General features: G+C 48.7%; 1 protein-coding gene across 1 annotated transcript in view; it reads left to right on the top strand.

Annotated features, from left to right (window-relative positions):
* ZC3H3 (zinc finger CCCH-type containing 3) overlaps positions 1-21,882 on the top strand; it is a 128,360-nt gene that overhangs the window by 98,064 nt on the left and 8,414 nt on the right. The window contains exons 7-11 of the mRNA XM_074558079.1: positions 381-536; positions 2,223-2,292; positions 6,866-6,997; positions 19,013-19,191; positions 20,733-20,941. Of these exons, the coding sequence (XP_074414180.1) occupies positions 381-536; positions 2,223-2,292; positions 6,866-6,997; positions 19,013-19,191; positions 20,733-20,941 (746 nt within the window). The remainder of the gene's footprint in view (positions 1-380; positions 537-2,222; positions 2,293-6,865; positions 6,998-19,012; positions 19,192-20,732; positions 20,942-21,882) is intronic.

Genomic DNA, 21,882 nt, shown 5'->3' with positions numbered 1-21,882 from the left:
GCTGAAGAGCCCTCCAGGTCATTCAACCTTGGCATCCTGTGCTGCACAAGGAGAGGATGTTTCCTTCCTCATCATATTCCCCAAAAATGTGGGAAACCCTCTCCATGCTCATAAAATCCAAGGAGAGAATCAGAGTTTTGGGGGTGAGAAGGGATCTCACTGATGATTATGGTGTAACCTTGAAGATTTTTAATGATTTGGGGTAAAATCAGCCAAAAATTGAAAATATTTAAGGGCTTATGAGCATGAACTTCCTAAATATTTCACTCTGCAAAGATGGGCTCCTCTGTGGTTTCAGATATTGTTGAGGTGTCTTCTCCATGTTGTCGTGGTGTTGGAGCTGGAGGTTCTCCCTGACCTTGTCCCTCTTTCTCCCTCAGCCGTGCTGTGCAGAGGAGCTTGGCCATCATCCGTCAAGCCAAGCAGAAGAAGAAAAAGAAGGAATATTGTATGTACTACAACCGCTTCGGGAAGTGCAATCGCGGCGACAGCTGCCCCTACATCCACGATCCAGAGAAAGTGGCCGTCTGCACCAGGTGGGGATGGACATGGAATTGTGGTGAACTGGGACATCGGGTGGCTTTGGTGCTTCCTTGTGGGGTATTCCTAAGGGAAGCAAACTGATAACAGAGCTGTAGGACAACAGGAATGGGAGTTCTGGGTCAGGTGTAGGTTCTGCACTGTCGGGTTGGAAGTAGGAGGACAAGAAGAGGCCAGAGAACCATGGAATTGTTTTGGTTGGAAGGGGCATCAAAGATCATTGAATTCCAAAGCCCTGACATGGGCAGGGACACCTTCCACTATCCCAGGCTGCTCCAAGCCCTATCCAGACTGGCCTGGAACACTTTCAAGGATGGGGCAACCACAGTTTCTCTGGGAATTCCATTCCAAGGCTTCACCACCCTCACTGGGAAAAAAACGTATCTCTTCCTAATATCCTATCTATCCCTCTGGCAGTGGGAAGCCATTCTCCTTGTCCTGTCACTCCATCCCTTGTCCCAAAAATCCCTCTTTGGCTCTCTTGGAGCCTGTTTAGGCACTGGAAGGGGCTCTAAAGTCCCTTTGGAGCCTTCTTTTCTGGGCTGGGTGACTTGAACCCCTGCCCTGGCCACACTCCAGGTTATTCCTTCAGGAGCATTCCTCAGATCCATTTGGATCAGTCCAGCAGATTTGAATCCCTCAGCCTGTGATGTCGTGCAGCTCCGAGAGTCGGTGATTTATTCCAGGAGAACTGGTGTGTGTTGGCAGTTCATTAGACCTGCCCAAGAGTTGATTAAACTCCATTATGAGTCATTTAAAAAGTGCCGAAGAGCCAACTCCACTGATGAACTCCTGGAGTAATTTTTCCATAAAATTGCTGCTGTGCTGGAATCACTTGGAAGTTGCTCAAAGCTCGATGGGAGACGATAGAGGAGGGGAAGGTGATTTATTGGGTTTTTAACTGATTTTACTCCTTCTCACTCCTTGCCTACTTCAGAAATTGTGTTCCTTGAAGTCTTTTGGGTCTCCAACCTGTCTCATTTCCATGGATCATTGGAGGACAACACTGATTTCTCCCAGTTTTGTGTGTCCTCATCCTTATTCCTTTATCTCTAATTCCATTCTTTAGCTTTCCCTGATAATTTTATAATTTTGTTAATCTGGTCTCACAGTGGTCAATCCTAGGAAAACTCTTGACATCCTCATGTGCTTTGGAATCTTGGTTCCTGTTCTGGGCCTGTCTTGGCTCCTCCTGGTCATTGGCCACTCCCACCTGGAGCTTCATCCAGCATTTCTTGGAATGGGATCATAGAACCCTGGAATGGTTTGGATTGGAAAGGACCTTCAAGATCATCCAATCCACCCCTCTGCCATAGGCAGGGACACCTTCCACTATCCCAACTTGCCCCAAGCCTTGTCCCACCTAGCCTTGAACACTTCCAGGGATGGGGAATCCACAGCTTTTCTTGGCAAATTGGAATAATCAGGGGTCTAGGAAGGACCTTTCTCCTTCTGGGAGCATCATATCTGAATTTTGGGATACAAGCCTTGCTCTGCCTACTGATGAGCAGCCAAATGTGATGAAATAACAAAATCTATCAGGAATCATCAGCTGCTCTTCCAGCAAGGGGGATCTGTACTAATTTAGGGTGTGAAATGGGTTTATGGGTGAGCTTGGCAGCAATTGTGTGGCTTTCGTGACCCACCTCGTGTCCAACCTGCTCCATCTGCTTTATCTCCAGGTTTCTCCGTGGCACCTGCAAGAAGACTGATGGGACCTGTCCATTTTCCCACAAGGTGTCCAAGGACAAGGTGTGTGTGACTTCCCAACGGGAATGTGGCTCCATGTGCAATGGGGTGGTTGCAGAAAGGTTCTTCCTCACTGAGTGCTTCCAGCTGAGTTTGGAGTTTCCTTGCTGAGCTGTTTGGGCTCCTGAATTGTGACAGAGCCATGGAATGGTTTGGGATGGATGGGACCTTCAGGATCATCTCATTCCTACCCCTCTGCCATAGGCAGGGACACCTTCCACGATCCCAGGTTGCTCCAATCTACAAACATAGATTGGAGGTATAAATTAATAAAAATCAATTCTAAAATGCCAATCAGCAAAATCAGGCTGAAACCATGGCAAAACAACTCTGGAGTTCATTGTTTTCCACCTTCTTGATGTATCTGAAGTTCTGTGGTTTTATTACGCAAGGTGGAAAAATAATCCAAATTTTTTATTTTGGGTTTATCAGTGATGATTTAGCACCTCAGCCTGTGTTTAGTGGCTGGGATCTCCACTTGGATGTAGCTTTGGAGACTCCAGCACGGAAGCTGAGGTGCCTGAGGCACGTTCCTTGTCCATGGGGAGCTCATAAGTTATCCGGGAAGTCGCTCCCAATGAGACATGGAGCACCAGATGTTTTTTACATGGATTTCTCTTCAGAGTCACTTAATCATGAGTACATAAAACAGGGATGGGGACATCTGCATTCCCTGGCTCGTGGTGTGTCAGAGCAGGAATGGGGATGAGGATTGATAGATGGAAATTTCTTTTTTTTTTCCCATCCTGTAACAGCATCAGACTTCAGAAATAAAGAAGCCAAGAATGAAGGAAGCTTTGCAGGTGGATTAGCTGCTGGTTTATCCAAAATTATTGTAATTAGTGAGGCCAGCTACTTCTTGTAATGCAGGTAAACAAAGTGCAACCCTCTGCCTGCACCTCTGAGGTGAAGGATTGAAATTCATCCACAGAACCATGAACTCCAAATTAAATGGAATTTCAGCAGGTGGTGAAGTCTTTTTTGGTCCCAGGGCAAAAAACCTAGCTGAAACTTGGAAATTGGACACGCCCAAGGAGCTGTTGCAGTTGGTGGTTTATCCACCAAAGAATGTGATGGTTGGATAGGGATGAATTTGTGGTCTCTCTACCCAGGAATATTCTTCGACAGGTTTAAATTCCTGGTGGAAATGTGGCCTCAGTTTCCCCTCCAGAAACACTTGGTTCCTCAAAGAGGATGTCCAGATTTGACTTCTGGGCTCTGTTTTGGGTGAACAAATTGAGAATGAGGGAAAACTCAACCTTTAGCAGCACCTCTCCAGTTTGAGAAAATAACAGTGATATTGTGGTAATAAAACTGAATTAAAAAGGAGTGACCATGTCAAGGAGCTGTTTGCCAGTAGCATTTTGGGGACAGAATCCCTGGGATGGGATCCCATGGGATGCAGTGACCTCAGCCCATCTCACCTTTATCCTGAGGTAATGAAGAATCACCTAAACTCAAGATGAATCATTAATTAACAAACCAAAATCATAGCAGGCAGTAGCAGAAAAGCGGATTTTTCTGAAAAGCTTTTGGAGCACATTTTTCCTGCCATGCTCCGTTGGGAAGGGGAATTATTTTTCACAGGATTAACCAACCTGAGGGTGGTTCAGAGGTCTCCCTGTTTGCCACCTTGTCATCAGCAAGGGCTGGAAGAGAAACAACCTTCTCCATGGAGTTCAAACTTGTTCCAGGGTGATTTATTGCCATGGGAATGCTGCTTCCTAAAGCAGGAGGCAACTTCACTTTCCAAGTCCTGGAGCTCCTCATTAACCTGAGTGGTTCTTGGCAAAGGTGGCTTTTCCCTCATTTATCAGGGCTGGGAAAAGCAGGTGGAGGCACTCAGCAGAGGAAGGAAGCAGTTTTCCTCCTGCTTGTGGAGTTTTTGGAGTAAATCCCACCTTTTCCTCAGCTGAAGGATTGTGCCTTGTTGGTTTTTGAGTTGAGGTTTTAATGCAGTCCATGTTTTTTTTTTTACCATGGGATGATCTGGTGGTTTGGGGATTCCTGATTTCGTTGGCCCCGTTGATTTTACTGTGTGGTTATTGGAGAGGGACACCCAAAAACCTCCTGATCAGAGAAAGTTCAGGTTGTTGTGTGTGTGTCTTACCTCAGTGAGATTTCACTGTCACGGGATATCTAGGCCAGGAGGTGAAGGATCAAAGCTGGCAGGGCTTGGCTCTTGGTTTCATGACAAAACAATTTCTCAGACTTTGTGCACTCCCATGCCTCGGTTTCCTCACTGAAAAGTGGGAATAATCACTATTTTCTATGGGAAAAAACACTGTTTTCTATGGAAAACTGCATGGATTCAGCTGTCACAGCAGTAGGGAGCTTTTCCTCATCCTAGAGCAGCAAACGCTTTGCTCCAAGCAGGGAATGGTCTCCAGGATGGAGGATGGCTTCAGATTGTCACTGAGCTTTGCAGATCCAAACTCCAGTGGTTTCCATCACCCTCTGGTAGTGGAAGAAAGAGCCGGGGGAAGAGAGAAAGCTCTTGTTGTTCTGCCATGGGTAGGAACACCTTTCACTATCCCAGGTTGCTCCAATCTCTATCCAACCTGGCTTTGGGCACTTCCAGGGATGAGGCAGCCACAGCTTCTCTGCGTATTCTGTGCCAGGGCCTCTCAGTTTAAAGAATTTTGCTCCACAGGAGACTCAGGCAGAGCCTCTGGTGAGGAGCACCCGCTGAAGTGACACACAGGGAATTTTTACACAGTGGATCAGAGCCACTGGCACATCCCAACAATAGGGAGAAACCAGAAAATCTTAAGGAAGCGAAGGTTGCGAGAGGCCGGGACTCGAGAAGCCGCCCGCTGCTGTTCCAACAGCTTTTCCCCTTGAGGAACTCGGAAAGAATCAGCATTTTTCTCCCTAATAGAGCTTCAAAACTCAGTTGTGAGCAATTTGGAGGCTCACGTGGAGTTTCGGGTTCATTTAGCTGCTGCCTCCAGAGCTTGTAGAGAGTCAAAGCTGTCGAAGGCGGCCGCAGCGCCCCAGTGCCTTGAATTAATGTTATTGTTATTTGTGTGGACGTGCTGGGGTGCAAACAAGGTTAATTGAAATGAGAGCGCTGCTTCCTCTTGATAATGGCTCGGGCTTGACAGCGAGGAGGAGTTTATTTTTGTCGGAGAGCTGCCTTTATTATCCCTTTTTATTAGAGCTAATTTGGGCTCTATATCAAAAACTACATTAAGGGAATCGTTTACGGTCACACCACCAGCACTGCCAAAGATCGCCCCAGAGCCCTGTCCTTTATGTTAATGTCTGCAGTTAAAAGACAATTAAAAATAAACTCTCCTCTTTTAAAGCACCCTTTGTTTTCTTTCCTCTCGGCCTCCAGCGAGGCAATTTAGTTCAACCCTTAATGTGCCCTTCAGGGATAAGGGATTTTTCCGGATAGCCCCGGCCGTGATTATTGCAGGATTGTAAATATTACTTGGGGATGCTTGAACTGGTGGGACCAGAATGCTGCTGGTGAATGGGGTGATCAATACCACGCCAAGCAGTGAGGAAATTCGGGATGTTGGAGCAGGAGGAGCCGGACCTTTGGGAAGTGCACATTCCAGGTGGCAGCTGCCTGGTCGGGGCGGGAAGCGGGAAGCTGCCGGCAGTTGCTGGTGAGTTAAGGATGCTGAAATATGGCAGCAGGCTGGTAATTTGTTTTTAATGATAACAGCTGGCAGAAGGTGAAGTTTGTGCTTTGAGGACGATGAGGAGAATCCTTGCTCCGTAGGTTTTCCCCGTCGGCTGTAGCGTTGTGGAAAGTTGGGAACGCGGGAGCGCGGGATAAGGGATCTGCTCCATATCCCACTGCTCTCCTTTTCAATGCTCAGGGCAGGAGCTGCTCTCCTCCTCATTTCACTCCCTCATGGAGCATCCCTGCCTGCCCCAGTGTGCAGGGACAGGCATCACAGCCCTGGGGAATTCCAGGAAAATGCCTTGGAATGATGCACCTCCCCAAAATCCTTGCCGAGGTGCTTTTTCTCCCCTTTCTAGGAACCACCTTTTGGAGCCTTTATCAAACACCCTTCCAGCCAGCTCTGTATCCATGGAAGAGCCAAATGGGAAGCACCCCCAGGATGCTGTTTTGGCCTTTATGATGGCCAAAATTTCCTCTGAGATGTTGGGATTCCCTCTGAGAATTCCCTGTGGGATGTTGCGGCTGGGCTGGATGTGTTCCCTGCGCTGCTGTTCCCATCTCCATCACTGCATCATTCCTTGCAAAAGGTGTTCCCAGAATTTATGACATTTCCCCATCCCTTCCCTCCGCTGTCCAGAGGGAATTTTCTTCCTGGTGGCAGTTTCCAGCTTTTCACCCTCTCTCCAGCATCCTGAAGGATGCTGAGGGAAGCGCCTTCGCTCCCTGCGTATCCAAACACCGGGAACACGTAATACCAGGGAGCTGCCTTGCAGGAGACCAATGGAAGAGCTAAAAACACCTCTGGGATCGGTGGCTGGCAAAAGATTTCTATTTATTTTATGCTTGTCACGCTTTAATTTCAGGTCTGGGGGTTGCAGTGATTCCGAGTCACGGGTTTAGGGAATTGCTGATGGATTTCTCCTCCTCTTGCAGATGCCGGTGTGTTCCTACTACCTGAAGGGGATCTGCAGCAACAGCAATTGCCCCTACAGCCACGTCTATGTGTCCAGGAAGGCAGAAGTGTGCCAGGATTTCCTCAAAGGATATTGTCCCATGGGAGAAAAGGTAAAGAGGGATTTTTCCCAGCTGTTGTGGGCCAAAGCCAAAGCCACGAGCAGCGTCCTGCACCAGCTATGGCACCACAGGGAAGAGCTGGAAGCTGCTCAGCACCTGGATGTGATGAAGAACAGTCCTGTGCTTTTCCGAAGGGTTTTGGCAAAGTGGTTTGGTTGGGAGAAAAGGGAAAGAAATCAAAGGCTTCAGCTCATCTACATGCTGGTGTTTCCCTGGTAAAAGCCTACATGGGGTGTTCCTGCTATCAGTGTCTGAGCTCAATGCACCTGCCCTGAAAACCCTGCACTGAAACAGATGAAAAATGTAGGAAAATATTTAGGATTCCCTGTTTTACCTAGAAAATCCATAGGTGTTAACAGTTCTTTTCCACTCTGGCTCTGTAATGGGTTAGAACTTGAGCCCTAAATCCTGTGGCTGAGTTTTAGGAGCAGGACCAGCCTTGCTCAGCCAGGTCAGCGTCCAGCTGTGCCTGGGGCATTCATGGAGCCACCTCCAGGTCCTGGGGATGGTTTGGATCTGTGCAGTGAAATCCTACACGGACTTCATGTGCACCCTGGGGAGAGTTGCAACCTCATCCATGAGCTTTTGGTACCCAATATAACAAGGAAATTGTGGGAGTAGTTTTCCTTGAGCAGGGCTTGGAGCCAGCTGTTCCAAAGGAATTTGGAACACACAGGATCTCACCTTTCTGTGTTGTGGTTAAGGGAGAGGGTTGGCCATGCTGGTGTTCCGTTGGGAATCCAAGTGACTGTCCTGACTCCTCTTTGCTGTTTTCCAAACCCATTGGTAGGGCATTGGTAGGGACAGAGATTTCCAAGATGAAAACCCAATGGTAGGGGATTTCTGCTCATATTTGGACAATTGTGACCAGCAGGAAAGGGGGGAATTCTGCCCGTCTGCCCCAGTCACGTGAGTCCCCACCTGCCGAGCTCGGGATGCAACAGAAGAAGGAAGATGTGGAGCTGCTGGAGTGAGTCCAAATGATGCCATGGAGATGCTCCAAGGGCTGGAGCCCCTCTGCTCTGGAGCCAGGCTGAGAGAGCTGGAAATGTCCAGCCTGGAAGAGGAAAGGCTCTGAGGAGACCTTAGAACCATTTCTAAGGGGCTAAAGGGGCTCCAGGAGAGCTGGAGAGGGACTTTGGACAAGGAGCTGGAGTGCCAGGACACAGGGAATGGCTTCCCACTGCTGGAGGACAGGGTTAAATGGGATATTGGGAAGAAGTTCTTCCCTGTGAGGGTGGTGAGGCGCTCGCACAGGGTTTCCAGAGGAGTTGTGGGTGCCTCAGAGGGCTCTTCTCCTCCTTTTCTCCATCATGGTAACACTTGTTTGCAGAAGTGCAGCCCAGCAGGAGAAGCCATAGGTGTTTAGATTCCACCAGCGTAGCCACCAACTTGTCCCAGAATCCAAACGCAACACTGGATGGAATACTAGGATCATTTAGGCTGGAAAAGAACTCTAAGATCATTGAGCCCAGCTTTGAACCCAGCACTGTCAAGTCCCACTAAACCCCATCTGGTCTTTTCTCCGTCCTTTCCCCAGGAGAAACCACCAAAGAGCAAAAAACAGTGAAAAAAAACCAAAAGTGAGAGTTTTAAGGAAAGCAGGACATCAGCAGCAGCAGAGGGAAGCTCTAATAAATTAGTCTGGGCCTAATTACTTTTTGTGGCAGTGCGTGGAGGGGGACTTGATGCAGGATAAACATTCCCTCAGAAGGAAAACACAGGCATCCTGCCACCTCCCTCCAGCGCAGCGCCAACCACGCAGGCAGGGTCCCGACAATTATTTTTAAAATATTCCAATTTAAATGAAAATATAAAAGAGATATTTAGAATATTTATTCTATTAGGAAAAGTGCTTACGGCGTCACTTTTGGAATGTCGGGAAAGCATTCTCCTCCAGATGATGGATAGCAGCCTGTAATTATATATGGGGAGAAATTGCTGAGCGGGCCATATTTAACTGGGGAGGAGAAATTCCAGCTTGGGCCATTAAGGGTTAATTTTATTCTCTAAATAATATAAAAAGTGCTGAGTCCGTGCCTTTGCTCCAAGTAGAAAGTCCTCAAATGGACCCCGGAGAGTTTATAATATTCTACTGAATCAAGGAAAAATGTTAACCTTGCTTCATAAAACGATGGCTTGTTAAAGATGCGCAGTCCCTTTTCTTGTGAATTATTTAGGATGGGAGTAAATCTTCCCTCGTTCTGCCTTTCCCTGTCCGAGCAATGTTGGCTTGAAGCACAAAGAGCACGGAATGCGAAGGTGTGAGACTCCGGTGGAGCACCCTGAGTGGATAAACTCCGACAAAGCTGGTCCATAATTAGGAATTTAGGTTGTTTTATGCTGATTTTTGGAACGCTGGGCTCTTCTCCTAGTTACATTTACCTCTTTGTGCCCTCCCAAACAAACACAATTCCTGATTTTTAGCAGACCTCCATCAAAAGTGTCCATTATTATCCATAATTTATGACATGTCGTTGACAGTGTTGTCTCTTAAGGACTTCTTAGGATGTGTTGCAGGATTCTCAGGATAAGTTGGTCCACCTTTGACCTATTCCATGGACTGTAATTCCAGCTGCTCTTCATACAAATGGCACCAGGACTGACCTGCTCTGCCTTCACCAGCAATTTAGAACTAACTGAGAGAGCTTTAATTTTGCATTCCCAAGTCCTTTTTTCAGGAATGTGGACTGTAGAGGGTCTGAATCCACCCTTGGGGAAGGGGACAGTTCCTGTACAAGACCATGATCACATCCTTCTTAAAGGGAATGTTACCCCCAGTATTAATTAATTGGTCTAAAGTTGGACCTGATGATTTTGGAGAGCTTTTCTAACCTAAATGATTCCAGGATTCTGTTTCCAGAAGGGAGCTGGTGGCAGAGCTAGGACCTTGCTTTCCAGCATTCCTACAGACAGGTTCCTTGATCGTGGGCTGGGAAGTTCCTCCACCATTTGTGCTTTCTAAAGGGATCATCCCTAAACACAGCATTATGTGTGTCCCTTAAGGCCATGGAGTGATTTTCATCTTGGAGATCTCTGTCCCAATTTTCCTGGAGCTCCCTGCCCTTGCCTGGCACCCTGACCTGGTCGCGCTGGGAGGTCCCTCTGGGCCTGGCCACCTGCACTGGAGGAAGCCCCAAGAGGGAAGTGGGAAGAGAGGGAGAAATGGGGCCTCTTGCAGGTTCTTCCCAGGGTTTTTTGGAGATGTTTTTGTGAGCTGCTCTACAGTCAGAGCTGCTCTGTGGTTCCACATCCCTCCTCCCACATGGGGCCTTGTGCAGGGGCTTGGAGGAGGAATTCTCTAGGAGAGGGTGGGATGAGGCTGGTGGGTATGAGGGATGAGGCATCACAAGTGGGTGAAGTGTCTGTGGTGATGTGACCCCAGAGCAAGGGACAAGCAAGAGGAGACATTGAATGGAGATGCTGTACATGGCTCATCCCTGGAAGTGTCCAAGGCCAGGTTGGACAGGACTTGGAGCAACCAGGGATAGGGAAAAGTGCCCCTGCCTATGCCAGGGAGTTGGAGCAGGATGGGCTTTAAGGATCTTTACAATCCAAACCAAATTTAAAGTCAAACCATGGGCTGGGATCTCTGTGAGGCCGAGCCTGGAGCTGGGAACTCATCCATAGATGGACCCAAGGAGCACCTGCCTTGGGATTTGCTTTCCAGGCACAAGAGATGAAGGAGGAAAGATTTAGATGGGACACTGGGAAGATTTCCTTCCTCTGAGGGTGGTGAGGCCCTGGCAGAGTTTGTCCAGGGAAGCTGTGGCTGCCCCATCCCTGAAAGTGTCCAAGACCAGGTTGGACAGGGCTTGGGGCAACCTGGAATACTGGAAGATGTCCCTGCCCCACAGCAGGGGTTTGGAATGAAATCATTAAGGTCCCTTCCAACTCAAACCACTCAATGATTCCATTGCTGCATCTGGAAAATTGTATTAAATAATCTCCTCCCCTCCATGCCCATTAGCGCCAGAGCTGCATTAAATCCCTCTCTCCGGATTGTTTCCATCGCCTGTCTTGGAGCCTGTGGGTAAATTGTTCCCTCATGGGAGCTGTTAAACAGTGAGACACAGTGAGATTAAACAACGAAGCTTCCCTGGAAAGGCACGGGGAGATGGGCTGGAATAAATCATGGATAAGAGGAGAATCTGTTCCCATCCCTCTGGAATCCCAACTGGCACATCCAGCCCTTGGGATGGTGAGGCTTGACATGGGGACCTGCCGTGGCATGTGCTGGGACTGCTCATCCCAGCTCATCTTATTCCTGAAATCCATCTTTTTATTGGACCAACAGCTTTAACCAAAGCTCTAATTTCTGCCTTATCTGTGTAAAAAATATGGGACAGGGGCAGCACTGCCTGAGGAAGTGCTGCTTCCTTGGGAAGAATAATTTTCCTCCCCCAGGTGGAGCTTGGTGTTTTTTTGCAGTGGCAGCTGCTGGATTTTGCTGTAGAAAATCAAAATGTGGGGATTTTTTCTCAGCTGAAACCTTGTTCTTGTGTGGTTTTTTGTGTGTTTGGTTGGTTATTTTTTCCTTTTCTGGTGGAAGTTCAACAATTTCCCACCAGAAACGTAATGTTTTGTGTGACTGATACATTCAGTTTAACACATTTCTTTAGAGAAAGCCACATGAGCTGTGTTACAACAGTAAATATTAAATGTCTGTGGTGTTTTCTCTTAATTATCCAGTAATAGAGAGCAGCAGCCTGGGATCCTTATTTTCCTTAATCTTTTATCATGGAAAGGTGAAGTTCAACTCTGTTCATGCTTTCTGATCTCAGCTGACTTTTCTGGTTCAACCAGCATTTTTCTTTCCTCACACCCATCAGATCTTGGTGTTTCTGAGTCTTTTTTCCCCCTCCTTTGATCCCAGGTTGACTCCCAACCAACTTGGCTTCTCCTTGAGGAACTCTTGAGCAAAAGATTGTCCAGCCCTGGCACAGGCTGACCTGGCAAACTGTGAAATACTCATTCCTGGAGGGATTTAACAGCCCTGTGGAAGTGGCACTTGTGGACATGACTTAGTGGTGGCCTTGGCAGTGCTGGGGGAATGGGATTTTTCAACCTAGACAATTCCCTGATTCTGTAATAATTTGGAAACAGCTGATGGAGAGCTTTGCCTTTGATAGCTCTTTTATAGTCCACTGCAGCTGTATGAAAATCAACGACAAAAGCAACTTAATTTTGTTTATCCTTAATTTTGGCTCCGGCTGACAGATGTTTTCTGGGAGCTTGATTTGGGGTTTTTTTTCCCCCATAATGTGTAGCAGAAATCTTCAGTCACCAAACTGATGAGCAAGTGGAATTTTTATTTTAAATAAAGTATATGTAGGATTGGTAATGAGGCTGTTTTTAAGGTCATCAGTAGTGTCCAGCATGGATTTGAGCTGGCTGAAATTTCTCCAGGTTCATCCCATTGGTTTGTTTGGAATATTGAATCCTTGTCCACATCCTCTGGGCAACGAATGCTGTTGATAATAAATGATAAATCCCAGTTGTGGCAATGGGATCTTCCCTTTGGAAGCACTTTGTAGTCTTCAGAAGAGGTTTAAAACTGATCAGGATTCTTCCATGGCCAATCCTATCTTCGTATCTCTGTGGAAATCTTGTGGATTTCCAGTTGTATCTCTTGGTTTGTAATGGGATAATGAGGGTTCTTATTGCTCCTTTAATTTAACTGTAACATCTCCAATGGAATTCTGATCTTTACATTAAAGATGGGGCTTATCAGGATGCACTGGAGCTGTTTAATAGCCTGGGATTGTTGATAGCAGCACCAAGATAAATCCCATGCTGAGATTTCCTCTTTCTTACACTTTAATATCTTTGTAGAAGGAGGTGGGGCACAAAATGTGAAAATTGGGAAGTTTGGGAGAAGAGCAGCCACAGAATCACAGCTCTCAAGTGTGAGTATAGTGATGAGGCAGAGACTTCCTGATTTCAACCTGAACTTCTGTAGAGCTGAACACAAAACCCGGCAAGTGGAGTTTTGCTTCTTGTCTGGAATCTCCCCTTGATCTGATCTGTTCTCTGTTGGAAAATCCCCACATCCTGTGAGCAGTGGGTGATTCCCAGGATCACAGAATGGCTCAGGTTGGAAAGGACCACAGTGGGGCATCTGATCCGTGCTCCCTGTTCCAGCAGGGACATCCCAGAGCACATGGATTGTGTCCATAGGGTTCTGGAATATCCCCAGTGAGGGGGACTCCACACCCTCTCTGATGTCAGGGTCAATCTCTGATTTTCAGGGCTTGGTCACTGCACAGGGAATAAGTTCTGCATCATGTCCAGGTAGAATTTCCTGGGATCAGTTCCTGCCTTTTCCTCTTGTGCTGTTGCTGGGCCCCCAGAGCAGAGCCTGGTCCATGCTCTGAGCCCTCCCTGCAGACAGGGACAGACAGGGATGAGGTCCCCTCTCAGCTGTGTCTCCTCTCGAGGCTGAACAGCCCCAGCTCCCTCAGCCTTTCCCTATCAGGGATGCTCCAGTCCCTTCATCATCCTCGTTGTCCTCCTCTGGACCTGCTGCAGGAGTTCCATGTCTCCAGCACTGGACAGAGCACTCCAGATATGCCACATCTGTGCTGAGGAGAGGGGCAGCATCACCTTCCTCAACTTGCTCTTCCTAAAGCACCCCAGGATCCCATTGGTGGTGCCCTGAGCCACCTGGAACCAGGCATGTGGTGGAGCCCCATGATTCCTGATGGAAATGACACCGTTGGGAATGTCCAGTGGGTGTCTGCCTCTCTCCACACCCAGCAGTGAAGATTTGGGGTTGGGAATTACCATTGATGGGTAGACCCTGTGAAAGTGGCTCTGTTGTGGCTTTAGTGTGGGATGGATGGGATTGTGGAGGTCCCTGATGGAAATGGGGTTCATCAAAGCAGTGCAAGGGATGCTTGAATTCCATAGGCATTGCCACTAAAGGATGAATGCCGGGTTCAGAATTCACCTTCTGGATGTGCAAAAAGTCAATGACTCAATTTCCAGTGGAAACCAGTGACAAATGGTGGCCCTCAAGGGTCTGTACTGTGACCAGTGCTAATTAATGGCTTCGTTAATGACATGATGGGATTGGGTGCCCCCTTGGCAAGTTTTCAGATGACACCAAGTGGGTGTTGCTGTTGTTCCACAGAATCCTGGGACTGCAGACTGCTTTGGGTTGGGAGTCACCTTAAAGACCATCCAGTTCCCACCCCCTGCCATGAGCAGGGATTCCCTCGCATCTCCTTTGCTGCCTCTTAAATATGATTTTCCCAATGATTTTCAAAACACCATCCTGGTCTTGCCCCAGATCCAGAGGTATTTTAGCTCAAATGTTTTATTTCCTGAAAATACCAGGTGAGAAGGTTTATGGATATGCAGTGGATCCTGGAGAGCTTTTAGATCCCAGATTCCTCTGATCATTTGGAGATGATCATCAAGAGTCATCCCTTCACTACAGGCATTTTGCTGGGCAAACTGTTTTGCGGGCAGAAACTTGTTTTGGAGCAAATTCCTTCGGATAACCACATCGGTTAAATTTCTCCATCATTATTCCAGTCGGGATGATGTTCGGATGTACTGTCCTCCAGGTTTTAATGACAGGGAGCCGGGATATTTTGTTTTAAAGGCTGTTTCCATCTGCACCCAATTATAAAAAAGCAATCGGAAAAAAGCCATTTACTGGCTGTCACTTCGGAGTGGCGTCAAAACAGCTCCAGCACCTCCAGCCATCACTTCTCAACAACCACTTAGAAGGACATTAAAACAGCCTGACATCCATCCAGTCCATTAATCCCACTGCTTGGCCATGGGGATACCTGGAATAGCTTTGGCAAAAGCTGCGTGGATGCTCAAGAGGGCTTTAAAAAATGGGAAACACTGGAGTTGAGGCAGTTGAGTTTTGGGGATTTCAATGCTCCCCTTCCCCTGAAGGTCTGGTTGGTGGGATTTGTGTCTGTCGTGATGGATAGAGGGATGGACTAGATCCCAAGGAGACGGGAATAGTGCTTCAGCACTTTGTCATCTCAGAATCACTGAATATTCTGAGTTGGAAGGGACCCACAAGGGTCATCAAAGTCCAGTCCTTGTCACCTGCTGTCCCACAGCACTGGGAAAGGAGCAGGGGGTGAGATTAAGCCTGGAGATACTTGAGAAGTTCAACCTGGCCAAACTGCTGCCCAGGAGCCAGGAATGGGAGGCTGGGTGGGATCTCTCCTCCCCACCCCATGCGGTCAGTGGGTTGGTTGTTGGTTGGCCCAGTGACCCAGCTTCACCTTCCTCCCACCCTCCATCCTCTCCTGCCAAGCTTATTCATGGAAAATGTTCATTAACATCATTCCCAAGACTGGGCCAGGACTTTCCACCAGTTGTTGCCTCCTCCTTTGCCAGCTTCATGCTAAAGAAGGCTTGGCCCTGCAAACCTCCTCATCCCTGTCTCACTCCTGGAGCACGTTGGGTCCCGTTGGACCATTTAAGGCCTTGTGGATCCTTGACAGCACCTGGAATTTCACCCAAAGCTGCCCTGGCAGCCAAGGAGGAGTCCTGGATATGAGATCTGCCAGCTGGGCACCATCCCAACCTGGGCACGGTTGCTGGACAGGCTGTGGGGGGAACCCCACAGCGGGGAGACTGGGATTGGGACATGCCCATGGGGATGTTGGCATGGAGCCGGAGTGGGGTGAGATTCCTCCCTGCGGCTTTTTAGGGATTCTCTGGGGTTTTCTCATCTCTCTGGTGGAAGGGACCAGAGTTTTTTTCCCTTTTTATGGCCCAACCTGTGGCCTGGCGGGGGTCCCGGGGGGGTATAATTAGCCACCCGAACAGGTGTCAGGGATCAGATGACCCCAGCACCACCCCACAGCCCCGCTCGGCTTCACCCCAGCTGACGCGTGGCCGGCAGCAAAATTCCCTGTGGAAACCCAGCCCCGGCACGTCGGATCTGGCAGGAGCAGGAGAGCTACTGTAAATAAACAGAAGGGGCTTTTCCAGCCTCCAGAGGCAATTCCAGCCTCACCATCCCAGCTGTGGGACAGCAAGGATGGACGGGGCGTTGCGGAGGAAGGGCCGGAGCGCTGGGAACGGTGTGGAAAAGCCATTAGAAACCCGAGCTGGGGACGCGGCCCCGGGATTAGTCGCACACGGTTTGTTTTCTTTATTAAGTATCTTTTTACCATGGAGCCAATAAACATGGGCTGCTCCAAGGATTCACTTGGAGGCTGGGGCTGGGTGGAGCACTGGGAAGGTGGCACATCCCGATCCCGGTGCCCAGTCGGGATGATGGCACTGTCCCACCCTGTAATTGGTGCCCTGCTGGGAAGGAACAGCCACACTTCTTGGCCTTTTCCCAAAATAACCTAATTCCTCGATGTAGCAGTGATGCATCCATGTGGCTTTTTGAGGTCGGGGCTCTTTTTTTCTTGCTCTTCTCCTTTCCAAGTCAATTTTGTGCTGGAAACCCCTTTACAGAAGAGGATTTCACATCCTTTTCAGGGATCATGCAGGGCAGAGACAGATTTTGGACTTGATGATCCCTGGGAGTCCCTTTCAACTCAGAATATTCTGTGATTCCAGGAACTGGGGATGGTCAGACCAGGACCTGGCACCAAGGCCCATCCCACAGTCTTGTGCTCCACTGGGATTGTCCCTTCCAGGTGGGCTTGGAAGGTCTGCCCATGCATTCATCCCAGTCTTCAATCCCTTATGGGCTGTTCCTTTATTTTTTTCTCTTCCCTAATTTTGTCTCATTTATTTTAAAAGAGGTTATCAGGTTGAGGTATTTGCTTTTCTGCCTGCTAATATTTTGGGAGAAATTCCTGTGTTTGAATTCCTGTCTGGTCGCTGTCTTTTCCAAATGTTTCTCTTTGGTCCAGAATGTATCCTGTCTGCAGGTAAAATGAGAAGATGAAGAAAATATCTTGTGGAATGAGAAAATGAAGGGAATATCTTGTGGAGCCAGACAGGGAGAGTTGGGAATATCTAACCTAGAGACAATAAGGTTCCAGGGAGACCTTAGAGTCTCTCCCAGTGTCTAAAAGGGCTCCAAGAGAGCTGGAGAGGGACTTTGGACAAGGGATGGAGTACCAGGAAAAAGAGGAATGGCTTCCCACTGCCAGAGGGCAGGGTTAGATGGGATATTGGGAAGAAGTCCTTCCCTGTGAGGGTGATGAGGCCCTGGCACAGGTTGCCCTGAGAAACCATGGTTGTCTCATCTCTGGAAGTGTCTAAGGCCAGGTTAAACAGGGTTGGGAGCAACCTGGGATATTGGAAGGTGTTCCTGCCCATGGCAGGGGGTTGGAATGAGATGATTTATATGTCCCTTCCAACCCAGAGCATTCCATGTTCTTATAAAACACAGGATTTGGGAGTAATGGCAAAGCACTGTTCAGACCTGACTCTACTTCCAGGTTGGTTGTAGAGTTACTTCCCATTCCAGCTCCTTGAAACAGGAGGTACAAAATCATAGGAATGGAAATTTTAAATGGCTTTTTAATGGAAAAGCAGCACTTTCACTGAGCTGTCCCCCCCATTGAGCCCATATCCGTGTGTCCATGTGGATCCCAGCCCTCCTGCTGCTCAGCACCATCCCCAACCTCCAGCACATGAGCTCCTTGCTCCACCGCCGACTTCAGCACTCAGCCCTGGGGAATGGAGCTGCCAAATCCTTCTGCTTTTCCAGCAGGGAGCTCGGCAGGGATCCTGCTTAATCCCAAAGGTCAGCACGGGGAGCTGCTCCCATGTCCCCAAAGTAAAGTTGCATTAAAAGGGCAGGAACTGACCTCCATCCCCCATTGTTGGCAGGATGGATTTTTATAAGCAGGGCAGAATTGTGGTGCTGAAACCCTCCCTGTGTTTCTTTCCCCGTGGATTTATCTTGTTTTTCCCAAAATTTGGGTGGCTGTTGCCTGGAGGAATAGGATGCATGGGCATCTGAGTGTGTGAGGGCCCACATTTCTCCTGGAGAAGGTGTACAAGGGAATGGATGTTGGAGTTGGGAATTTTGTTTGTGCCATGTGTGTTGAGTTGTCTCTCCATGGATGTCACAATGTGATGCGAAAGCCAAACTGGTTGGGATGGCGTATCCTGGGTGGGAATGGGTCCATATGGGACTAAGAGGGGTCCAGGACTTGCTCCCACCTTTCATCCCTTGGGATATGCTGGGATGAGCCCTCTGGATTGCTGGGAACAGAGGTTAGAGAGAGGCTGTCCTTTTTCCTTTCTCCCACCTTCATTCCCAAGAACCTAGGTAGAAATCCCAGCTCTGCCTGGGATAGAAATCCTCTTCCCTGCTTGCGTCTCTTCCTGCCTTTCCCACTGCCAAAAAGTGCCATTTCTCAGCAGAAAACTTTGTGGGGAAGCTCTGGGACACCGATGTCACCTTGTCCCCACCAGAACCACTGGTGGCTGCTGGGAGCTGCCAAAATCCGGAGTTGGGAGTGCAGGAGCATTTTTAGGGATGAACATCTCAATGCTGTTGTTTTAACAGCCCCATTCCATGGGCACACGGAGCTTCCTGGGATGGGAGAGCATCAACCAAGCCCTGGGAAAAGCATACTGAGCTCCAGCCCTCTTCCATCTTCCTCAGAAGGCTGGTCCAGGCAGCAATCCCAAAATAACTCCTAAAAGGATTTTGTTCTAGCTGTTCCCTGCTCTTTCCCAAGTTCCAAGCATGTCTGGGACAACAAAACCCTGTGTCGTCTCCAAAACCAGCTTCTCCGGCCCAAATAATCTCCTTGGGACTTCTCCACGGGTAAATCACTGCTGTTAAGGCTTTGGTGGTTTGAATCCATAAAATCAAGCACTTGGAAAACCGTGGGCAGGTGTGGAATGTACCAGACTAGAATATTATTTTTAGTAGTATTTTTTCTTGGAATATTGTTTTGATACGGAGAAGGAAACGCCAACACATCCCTCTCTCCCTTTAGCAAGGTGTTGGTGCCACCTGAAGGAGCTCAGCTGTGGATTCCTGTGCTCCCACAGGGTTTTCCCTGCCTTTTCCAACTCTGCTTCCTCTTTCCTTGGCAGTGCAAGAAGAAGCACACGCTGGTTTGTCCTGACTTTGCCAAGAAGGGCGTCTGCCCCAAGGGTGCCCGGTGCAAACTCCTGCACCCCCAGAAGAGACGTCACCCACAGCAGGTTGGAGGTGATGGAGACCACAACACCCCCCCTTCCAAGTGGAGACGGATCCAGGAGGCATCAGGCAGGTAGGACAGAGCTAGTTTTGCTTCATTTAACAGTTTTCTTCCCAACCTGCTCCAGATTTTTCCTCTTCAAGGTGTGTTATGTCTGTATCCTGGTTTATTTTAAGATGCATTGGTGTGGGTCACTGTGGTGTTTTCTGATGGAGCTGCCTCTGGGATGGGCAGTGTCCATACTTGAGGAAGAGGTGATGGAGAGAAAAGAGTGGATTCACCCTTAGGAATGTGCCATCCAGGTACCTTCAGGTACCTTCAAGGTTTTTGTAGACCTTCCTCTTGGAGATGGAGGAGTCCTGATGGAGATTCCACTGCTGAAAGTGGGTCCAGGTTATCCACAGTTATGTGGGAAACTGGAAAACATCATCTGTTTTCCTTACATCCATGTTGGAGAGCAGAGCTGAGCCCTCTCCATGGCATGGAGGGGCTGGAGAATCAGAAATTAGGGTGGACATGGAACATGGAGATAAGAGGCTTTGGAAAAGCTTGATGCTGGACTGAGCCCTTGGTTAATCCTTGGAAGCTCTCTGAGCTCTCCCTGATGTTTTTGGGTGCCAGGATGGAGCCACAGGCTGATGATGGATGTGTCCATCCTCATCCTCACAGGATTTTCCGGAGCTTGGCACACCCTCTGCCCTCACTCTCAAGTCCTGCATGTAGGACAGCAACATCCCAATGGAATTTAAACTAAAGCCAAATGGAAATTTGGCTTTAAAAAGCCAAAATCTCCAATCCTGTTCAGTGGGAGGGGGTAGGATGGATTTGGGTGCGTGGCTTCTCCATGGCTTTTTGCAGCAGGAGGTGGGAGTGAAGGTGGGATGGAAAGGGAGGGACCTGGGAGCTTTGCCAGGCTGGTCCATGCTTCTGGAATCCTCCATGGTCTGGGCCTGGGCCTCATCCTGGCCCTGCCTTGTAAGGTAGCAGAGGGGGACGAGCAGCTCGGCGGGTTCTCCGAACTTATCCCTGGTGACAGAAGAGCCTTGGAATGACACCCAGCTCACGTTCCCCGTGTGAACGAGGTGTAAAATAGCTCCTTGCTCTTTTTAGGGAAGGAGGAATGAGTGCAGGCCTGCCTGGTTGGGAGGCTCCCTCCGCTGGGAAGGGAGCACGCCCCAGCTTGGAAGCTGCTCCAGAGGGTTTTTTTTTCCTTTATTGGCACCGTCATGGGAGATGTCAAAGGAGCTGGAGTGTCAAGTTAGCTTGGAAGAGAGTGGCAGGGCTGGGAATGAGCCAAGCCCAGCAGGACACCTCCAAGCCATCCCAGCTCCCCACGCCTTCCATCTCCACTTCCCTCTGCTCGATCACAAAGAGGAGTCCAGCATTTCCACAAGAATCTGAGGAGCTGGGAACCTTGCAGGGAAGTGCAGGTCAGGGAATCCAGATGGGGAGGGAGAAACTCCAGCTGAATCTGCTGGCTCCAGGGAAATCAGGGATACAGCATGGCCTTGGATGGAGACCTGGGAGCTCCAAGCCTCTTCCGTTGCCTATGATGTCCTGTCCAGCGTTGCCAAGTGTTTTACTTTTCCTTATTATTTTTCCCATTCCTGCAGGAATGATTCAGCTCAACTCCAGGATGACGGGGAAATTCCTGGACCCTCCAGTGCAGAGCAAGAGGTGAAGTTTTGGAAAGAGGAGGAGCCCAAGCCAAGCAGCTGCCTGCAAAAGCTGCCATCCTTCATCTCCCTCCGATCCCCGGAATCTCCAGGTTCCCTGGGCTGCAAGGAGGAGAGGGATGAGGACGAGCCAGAGGATGAACCAGGTAGGAATCACATCCTCTGCTTGGAGCTGCTCTGGTTTTCCAAGAAAAAAAAAGTTATTCTCTGCTGTTCTCCATGGTTTTTTATGGGATCCATGTTCTTTGTGAGTCACCAAACTAGTTAAGACTGGGAGTCCAGACTGGGATGGCAGTTATCATTCCCATCATTCCCATCATTCCCAAAATGGTGTGTCAGGACTTGGTCCCCTTATTTTATCAACTCCTTCCTTATCATGTAAATTATCCAGTGATGAACCCGGTCTCATTTCCATGATAGAATCACATCACTGCCCTATGGAGAAGGTGTTTAGTGGGATGTAAGGATACTCTGCCTCTGGAGGACCTGTGGACCATCCATCACACCTGTTTCCCAGCAGGAAATAGCTTCGAAGTTTTCCAATAAAAACATTCCAGTGGGAGGTGGGGTGGAGTGTTTGCAGGTTGGAAATTTTAAGGAAGAACTGTTCATCTGGGATTATCTACTTTGGAAGTCAGTAAAATTTTTGGGATATACGGTTTAGGATGAGCAGAACTTTTTAGGAATTCTGCCACGTGAGAGCAAGCAGCTTCTGCTTCTCCAGTGTTCTCCTTGGTTCCTCCTCTCCTCTTTCAGCTCTTCCATGGGAAAATCCTTAAAGGGATGGGATTTTGAGGTACTCCAAGGATGCACCCCCAGGAGCAGAGGTGATGGAGATGGTGAGGTCGGAATTGTGCCTGATTCTTCCCAGCTCTGAGTGGGAGGGGTTTGGTTGGATGATGCTCCACATATCCCTTTTCCTCTCCCATCCTTCTCCAGAGGGATGAGCACCCTCATCTCCAGAGCACCATCCAGGAATGGGCTCAAAAATCACAATTTTTTATGGGAGTAAAGATGAAATTCCCGTTGTCAGCTCTGCTGGCACAAGATTTGGTTCAGCGTGAGCCTTTCCCATCTTTGATCCCTG

Source organism: Zonotrichia albicollis, chromosome 1, assembly GCF_047830755.1.
Source record: "Zonotrichia albicollis isolate bZonAlb1 chromosome 1, bZonAlb1.hap1, whole genome shotgun sequence".
In the NCBI taxonomy this organism is placed as follows: Eukaryota; Metazoa; Chordata; class Aves; order Passeriformes; family Passerellidae; genus Zonotrichia; species Zonotrichia albicollis.
Note: the sequence above shows the minus strand (reverse complement) of the source record. Positions and strands in the feature narration are given on the sequence as shown.